At 46.4% G+C, this 8755-nt stretch overlaps 1 protein-coding gene across 1 annotated transcript in view; it reads left to right on the forward strand.

The window, feature by feature from the left end:
* Positions 1 to 8755, forward strand: part of LOC106815704 (ubiquitin carboxyl-terminal hydrolase 47-like) — a 40961-nt gene that overhangs the window by 24996 nt on the left and 7210 nt on the right. The window contains exons 20-26 of the mRNA XM_014820206.1: positions 372 to 483; positions 938 to 1116; positions 1301 to 1996; positions 2195 to 2786; positions 3036 to 3444; positions 4107 to 4198; positions 5985 to 6152. Coding sequence (XP_014675692.1) covers positions 372 to 483; positions 938 to 1116; positions 1301 to 1996; positions 2195 to 2786; positions 3036 to 3444; positions 4107 to 4198; positions 5985 to 6152 — 2248 coding nt within the window. The remainder of the gene's footprint in view (positions 1 to 371; positions 484 to 937; positions 1117 to 1300; positions 1997 to 2194; positions 2787 to 3035; positions 3445 to 4106; positions 4199 to 5984; positions 6153 to 8755) is intronic.

The raw sequence follows: 8755 nt of genomic DNA on the forward strand, positions 1-8755 counted from the left end.
TGACAGTTTGCTGTGTGTACGTGAGGCAGTAGTGTCTATGTGTAGTAGTCACGATGTGTGTTGTGTTACAGTGAGGGACAGTTTGCTGTGTGTACGTGAGGCAGTAGTGTCTATGTGTAGTAGTCACGATGTGTGTTGTGTTACAGTGAGGGACAGTTTGCTGTGTGTACGTGAGGCAGTAGTGTCTATGTGTAGTAGTCACGATGTGTGTTGTGTTACAGTGAGGGACAGTTGGCTGTGTGTACGTGAGGCAGTGGTGTCTATGTGTAGTAGTCAAGGTGTGTGTTGTGTTACAGTGAGGGACAGTTGGCTGTGTGTACGTGAGGCAGTGGTGTCTATGTGTAGTAGTCACGGTGTATGTTGTGTTACAGTGAGGGACAGTTGGCTGTCTACGTGAGGCAGTGGTGTCCGTCTGAATTCAAGATGAAAAGCTTCCAGGAGGTTGTACTGGACAGTTTCGCTGTGGAAGAACTCAAGGCCAAAGTAAGTGACATTTTACTCCCGTCGTACTCCTAACATAGTTCATGTAGCTAAGCCGTGCGGCAGTGACTTAGTCGAGTAGTAATTCTTGACTCATATGGCACACATCGCTAAAAAAACATTAAAATCGCTTTTGGATACTCTGGCTAATTGGTGGCAATTTAGTTACTTACTTTACTAATTAACTGGTTCAACAATTTTAAACTCTTAAATGTGTGTATATATATATATAGATTTAATGCACATAAATATATACAGTGGTAAAGACATGCACCATTTATTTAATATAATTGTGATAATTCTCAAAAACCTTAGTTACTAATCAGTGACAATATAAATGAATAATTAAAAAATAAAAGTAAAATATAAATCCCCCAAAAAAATATTCATACAAAAGTGGCTGATGATGTTGGGTGTTTCGCTGAGATAATCAGACGTGTGTATCTGATGGCTGCAGATATCTGATCTGAGTGGCATCGCGGCGTGTGACGTCAGCTACGCGAAGAGTAGAGGCACGTTTCCCTGTGACATCTCTCTACTGGACGTAGACACGGAGATGGAGTGGAATCCGGACACGCAGCAGCTTAACTACTGGCCACTATTCATCAGCGACGATGGAGCCGTCATATACTACAAGTAAGCTCGCGTGCATGTGTGCGTGCGTGCGTGCGTGTGCGTGCTTGTGCGTGCGTGCGTGTGTGTATGTGCGTGCGTGCTGGGCAGGTGGGAGGGTGCGCTGCGTGCATGTGTCACGTGTGTGTATGTGCGTGCGTGCTGGGCAGGTGGGAGGGTGCGCTGCATGCATGTGTGACGACAAGAGAACAGACGACAAGAAAACAGACGACAAGAGAACGGAAGACAAGACAACGGACGACAAGAAAACGGACGACAAGAGAACAGACGACAGGAGAACAGACAAGAAAGCGGACGAGGGTAAGGCGGGGCGGCCGCGCATGACGACAGCGGAGGCGATGGCGGTCGTTAAGTCCGGCGACTCGTTCATGAAGTCTCCCGGCACAGTAACGAAGACCGCCTCCTCGCTGCTCTCCCGCATCCGCAAGTTCAGCGGCGCGTCGGCGACGGAGGATGCTGCGCGCGTCGTCACCGCCTCCTGGAAGCAGAAGCAGCAGGAAGAGGGCGCCACCGCTGCCCCTGCGGGGTCGCCGAAGCTTCCGACGGGAAAGTCGTCTTGCGGGAAGACGGAGAAACGAGACGGGAAGGCGGGGAAGGATCCCGGGAAGCCTGGACTCCCCCCGCGCCCGTCGGAGAGGAAGAAGTCGTCTGATCTCGAGTCGAAGGGGAAGACGCTTTCTGGGGGAAAGACGGAAGGTGCGGGAGCGGAATCGAGCAAGGACGTTGCCGCGGCGACGGTGACAACGAAGACTGACGTAAAGAGGAAGGTGGCGGGAGCGTCGCCCGATCGTCAGAAACGCTCGTTGCCGAAGCTGGAGGCGCCCCTTGGCGGCAAGGACAAGAAGATCTCATCTAACGCACAGCAGTCCGAAGACAAAACGACGTCTACTGCGCAGCAGGAGAAGAAGGAAGAGGAGAAGAAGGAGAAGGAGAAAGAGAAGGAGAAGGAAGAGGAGAAGAAGGAGAAGGAGAAGAAGGAGAAGGAGAAGAAGGAAGAGGAGAAGAAGGAGAAGGAGAAGAAGGAAGAGGAGGAGGAGAAGAAGAAGGAGAAGAAGGCAAATGAAAAGCCAAATTTGTCTAGTCAGTCAAAACCTCCGGCGGCGCCCCCTGTGGACGCATCGCGAGTCGGCGCATCCGCGGAACTTTCCACGTCGGTCGGCGATGCGGCGGAAAGCAGGAAGACAGAGTCCGGGAAGACTCCGGATAATTCTTCTGCGGATTCCGGAACTCCCAAGAAGAAGGTCGTGAAGAAGAAGAAGGTCAAGACAGCAGAGGAGGACTCTTCCCCCGGGTTGCCGGAATTCGCCGCTGCTGCCACGGTGTCGTCGTCGCCGAAGAAGAAAGTGATTAAAAAGAAGAAACCAAAGACTAGCGAAGCCACTGAGGCGGTTGCCACGACGACTATGACGGATGCGTCGCCGCCGCAGTCCTCTGTCGCGGAGCAGGGTGCTAACGCGGCGCCCCCTGCAGCACCCTCGCCCACAGCGTCGGAATCTGCCGCAGCCACGCAGCGAGACAGTGTGGTGGTGGCGCCGGCAGGGAAACCTGCGGGGGAACCGTCAGGCGGTGCGGCAGCGCCGGAGAAGGCGGTGGCGACGCCCGCGGAACATTCGCCGTCTGGCAGGTTAGAGCAGACGCGGGCGGAGGCTGAGGCACCGGTTGCGAGCGAGAGCGTGCGAGCGCGCGACGCAGCGCACGTAGTCGCCACGGCAACGACAGCGGAGGACACGGAAGCGACGAAGCCTCCAGCCGCGGAGGCTGCGAAGGAGGCACGTGGCGCCCCCTCTCTCGCGGAGATGGCACGTGGCAACCCCTCTCTCTCGGAGACGGCGCATGGCGCCCCCTCTCTCTCGGAGACGGCACGTGGCGCCCCCTCTCTCTCGGAGACGGCACGTGGCGCCCCCTCTCTCTCGGAGACGGCACGTGGCGCCCCCTCTCTCTCGGAGACGGCACGTGGCACCCCCTCTCTCTCGGAGACGGCGCGTGGCGCCCCCTCTCTGCCGTCCGCGCTTCTCAGTGACATTCACGCGGGTGGCGTCCTGCGACCCTGCCACCAGGAGACGCCACGATGCGAGTCTCCCGGCGCGTCGTCGCCGGACGCGGCGGCCAATAGCAGCGCGGACAGCCTGAAGCCGGAATCGCCGAGTCAAGACTCGATGAAGGACCTCTCGAGTCCAGAACCGCCGGTGGAGGAGGAGGCGCGGGGCGACGTGACGGCTGCGGGGAACGTGCCGCCCTCTGTGTCCGCGCTGTCAGATGGAGAACACGACGAGGCGTGTCGGCGATACTTCTATGGAGACGAAAACGTCAACACGCTTACGGGACAGAGAGGTAGGTGGTGCTGCTAGTGGTGCAGAGAGGTAGGTGGTGCTGCTAGTGGTGCAGAGAGGTAGGTGGTGCTGCTAGTGGTGCAGAGAGGTAGGTGGCGCTGCTAGTGGTGCAGAGAGGTAGGTGGGGCCAGTGGGGCAGAGATAGGTAGCGCTGCCGGTGGTGCAGAGAGGTAGGTGGTGCCGGTGATGCAGAGAGGTAGATGGCGCTGCCAGTGGGGTAGAGAGTTAGGTGGCTCTGCTAGCGGGGCAGAGAGGTAGGTGGCGCCAGCGGTGCAGGCGAGTTGGTGGTGCCGGCACGGCAAGAGAGTAGTTATTTTATGATAATATTAGGATAGAAGTAACATACTAGCAGAGTACTACTAGATGTAACATACTAGCTAATACAGAAGAACTATTTATGACTAGAGACATATTATTATTGTTATATATATTATAGACATTATATAGTTTCACCCCAGTTTGTTGTCAAACAACTTCCCCTGAATTTGCCTTACACAGTGGGTGTTTTGGTCCAATTTATACGTTAACAACGACATTACTAAGCTAACTAAAGAGATTACTTATTACTCTGGATTACAATTTTGTCCATCATTAGGATTGGAATAATATTATTGGTAATTTTATTGATTTGTTTTGTGATAATTGTGTTTAACTGTTTTGCAGTTCTAACCGTATACGTGGATAAGAGGATCACAATTGCTGGTCTGAAGCAGAAGCTTGAGCCGTATGTTAAATGTCCCATGGATCACTTCAAGGTATATTACGATTGCACATGACTGTAGTAGCATTATACTAGCATCGTTTGTGCACTTTTTGTAAAGAATATCATATTTTTTAAATCATGGTTAGCATTTTATCATTGTGTAAGTAATTAGGGTAGTATAGTTTTTGTTGGTAATATGGTAGTATAGTTTAGTTGAATCATTGGACTTTTTCTGCACTTACCTAACGAGAGTGAAAACAGCTTATATCATGTCAGACTAGTTTCCCCTTTATGACAATAATCAAATAAAAATAATAATAATAATAATAATGACAATATGTCGTATAGTATTGCTTTACCCAGAGATGAGAATCTCCCACGGATCCGCGGTTTTCCCACTTTCGAAAATTATCAATTTTCCAAATCGTTCAAATCCGTTGAGAAAATTGTAGAGGGGTGGTACTGCCAGCCGCGGACAGTGGTAAAATGTCCCGCGGCTAGTAATGCTCTTACCGTCTCAGCTCCCCATCCCGCGGCCGACAAATGTACTATTCATTCACGCACTGCGCGGATATTGCACGCGCAATGCCAGCGTTCATGAACAAGCTAGTTTTCGAAATTTCTGTGCCTCAGAATGCGTCTGCAAGCGTCTAATTAAAAATAATTTGGACCCCTCCCATTAGTGCTTCGCCCCTGCGGTGCTCGCAATATAGCGCTTTGCGCTATTCTACCAGTAAATAGAAATATATCCCGCGGATTTCGTCCGGGGCCGTTCTCATCTCTGTTAAGCATATCCACATACACCACACTTGTACATATTACATCAAGCGCTAATAGTAATATAGTATGATATTATCTTAGCAGTGGGGTAATTAACATATATTAATATAATAATTAATATATAGTTATAATAAGATGTTAGCAGATGTGGCAGCAGCAGCAGCAGCAGCATTGTCATCCACCTGATTATGTCTGTCTCTCCACACTGTGTAGTATAGTCATCTCCAGGTGTATGTATATTTAGTAAAATTGATATATGTTAGTGTGTATATTGTATATATATAGATATAGTATGTATATATATAAATATATAATATGTAATATATAATAATATATAATATGTATATAATAAAATAATATATATAATATGATGTGTGTGTGTGTGTGCTGTGTTATGTTGTGTGTATATATTATGTGTCGTCGTATATTACTGTGTTTATAATATAAGCAAGTGGACCCCTATAGATACGAATTAAATTTATTAATTATGACGATAATTTTAATTCGTTACCACAGATTTGTTCGAATCTTAAAAAATGCCGTATCTCGAGCCCTATATGGACGTACAGCAGTTTACGTACAGACAGTGCCAGATCATGAAAGCACAGAACCACATTCAATGAGATCACATACTAAGCTTCACTCACCAGAAAGACAGCGGGCTAGGCCTAACCATGATAAAGTGACTAGATTCTTAAAGACGTTCAGTATGCGTGAATTTTATTCGTTTCGAATAAATTACGTTCAAACTGAGTCGTATCGTAATCTCCGAAAAATTCGTAACGATCGAGCCGTTCGTATCTCGGGGTCCACTGTAATAATCTCAGGAGTCTATCATTAAAAAACCATTAGATATTCGATAGGACTCCTGTAATATATATATATATATATATATCATATTATATATGTATAATATTAATATATAATATTATATATATTAAATATATATAATATATATATTGATATATATATTAATAATGTAGATGTGTGTGTGTTTGTATATATGCATATATTTATCAGGAGTAAATGATCACATCTGTAATTTGTAATTCGTGCAGGTGTTTCGCGTCTACAGCAACGGGCAGGAGTTTGAGTGTTCTCGCTACCAGGAGACTCTCGTCTCCTACAGCGACGACAGCAAGCTGAGCATCAAGCTCGGGCGTGCGCTCAAGAAGGGCGAGTACAAGGTGAAGGTCTACCAGCTAGGACCGGCAACGACCGCTGACGTAGGTGGCGCTTGATGATCGAACGGCTACGCGCGTGTAACGCAGGATGTACACCGTATATGCCGGATATAGTACCGGGATGGTACACGTGTATGAGCGCGGAAATGTACGCAGGATCTACCGCGATCAATGCGTGATGTACGCAGTGTAATATACGCGGATGTATACAGACGTGTATATGCGCGAGATCGTACCGTGTATATTGCACGGATTGTATGTGTGTATGTACACGGATGTGTCGGTGTATTAATATCAGAGCAAGCATAAACAGACATGTAATATAGATAGATTATTAGGGCTCATTGATATATATAATATATATATATACATAACATATACTAACCATATACATATATATATAGCATTAATAAATAATTAAAATTAATAACATGCGCTCAAGCCTATATAATATATATATAAATTATCAGTATCAAGTGTAAAAAAAGATTTTGAATATCTTTGAAATCTGTAACATTCTTAGAATTTCTAATTATTAGTAGAGAGAAGAGTAATAGTTACTAGTTTCAGTTGTATAAGTGGTAGTAGGTAGTAACATGTTATGTGTATTATTTTAAAAAATTTCAAAGAGCAAGTTTGATAACGTGTATGGGTAAATACAACTATCAGGTTTCTTTACACAGCACTGATTGCTGCAAGCAGATGTGTGCAGTTTCTTGCCTTGTAGGGTTGCAAGTTCTCAATAGACACGATCTTCGCAAAAAAGGAATGACAGGTCCTCGACTCTAAGAAAGCTCATCTTACCTGAGATCAAAACACAGATGTGCTCTCGAAATACCTCTAAACAGTGCGCCCTCACCCATTCATACAAACAGCTCGACGCAGGAATCGCCGAAAAATGGTCGTCGTTTGTTAGAGCCGTACCACCGCCGATTGCACACTGCTCCTGTCAGCCATGTAAAATTTGTCCACCATCTTGTTCAGGCATTGACTCCATCCAGTTTGGTCAAGAAAATACTGTGAAAGCAAATAGTTTAATATCTCGTATCTGATGTCTGTCTGCCTTCCTGGCTCATCTGTGGTGTTATCATCTAGTCTATTTATCTATCTAATCTATTTATTATCTCCTCTATCTATCTATCTATCATACACATATCTATCTATCTATCTATACTCTCTATCTATCTAATCCACCTATTTATCCATCTAATCTATCTATCCACCCATTATCCATATCCAACTTCCCAAATCCATTCCCAATATTTTACTTTGGCTGTCCCTGCAGTCTCTTCACCGGAACTGCCTCCGAGTTGTGTAATTTTAACCGTGTGGTGTGTTTTGTAATTGTGTGTAATCCAGGTGTCGGCCTGCGTAAGAAGAATTGATAGAACCCCGATCGGTTATACCTAGACTGGCCAGAAGATACGAGGACCACATTCGATCTTCTCCAACTAGGACTCTTCGTCGACAAATTGTATGAGGCCGGACGCGAGAATTAGTCAGTAGGGAGCGGTCGTCGTGCAATACGCGTGATGAACGTACAGGAGTTCGAACACTGCAGCATAGATGGCCAGTGCCGTGGTTAGGGTTAGGGTTAGGGTTAGCGGTTACGGTGTAAGATAAAGTGTAACCCGAATTAAAGTGCTGCTTAATTGTATCCCGCGAAACGAGGTTCGCTATATACGATACATGGCTACAAAAACGATGGGCGTCTCCGCTTACAACCCAATAACAGCACCCTTCATCGCCAATTTTGAAGAGAAAGTTTGACATTTAAAATTTGATTCCATATACTTTGCGACTGAAGCAGACCAAGTTGTCTAACAAAACCTTTTGTCTTTGTGATATTTAACTTTAACCTGATTCTACGATTCCTTACAGCCGATATTCCATTCATACTAGAGTCAAGCGGGGATACATGTAGTTGGGACAAACTGCTCGTTCTAGTTAAAATTTCATTTACAATGTTTTCCTCAGTCTGTACGTGCATATTAATATACATCGCGTTTAACACTATCTCTCGGTGATATACTTTCGGTGAGTAGTCAGCTTAACAGTCCTGCATGCTTTCTGAGCCTATGTTATAATCGCGCATGTGTCGGAATGTGACGCGTGTGTGTTGTGTTAACGATGGAGGGCTAAGTTGGCTGTGTGTAACGTGTAGTAGTCATGTGTGTATTTGTTTACCAGTAGGGTACAGTTTTGCTGTGTGTACGCTGAGGCAGTGGTGTCTATGTGTAGTAGTCACGATGTGTGTTGTGTTACGTGAGGGACAGTTTGCTGTTGTAACGTGAGGCAGTATGTCTATGTTAGTATCACGATGTGTGTTGTGTTACTGAAGGGACAGTTTAGCTGTGTGTACGTCGAGGCACGTAGTGTCTATGTGCTCGGATGGTGCACGGCCATTGTGTGTTTACAGTGCGGGACCAGTTGGCTGCTGTGTAGTGAGGCAGTAGTGTCTATGTGTAGTAGTCACGACTGTGTGTTGTGTTATGCAGTGCAGGACAGTTGGCTGTGTGTACGTGGAGGCCAGTAGTGTCTATGTGTAGTAGTCAAGGTGTGTGTATGTGTTATCAGTGAGGGACAATTGGCATGTGTGATAACGTGTAGGAGTGTGTCTATTGTCGGTTGTAATACACGGTGTA

Source organism: Priapulus caudatus, unplaced genomic scaffold (genome assembly GCF_000485595.1).
Source record: "Priapulus caudatus unplaced genomic scaffold, Priapulus_caudatus-5.0.1 Scaffold1180, whole genome shotgun sequence".
Taxonomy (NCBI): Eukaryota; Metazoa; Priapulida; class Priapulimorpha; order Priapulimorphida; family Priapulidae; genus Priapulus; species Priapulus caudatus.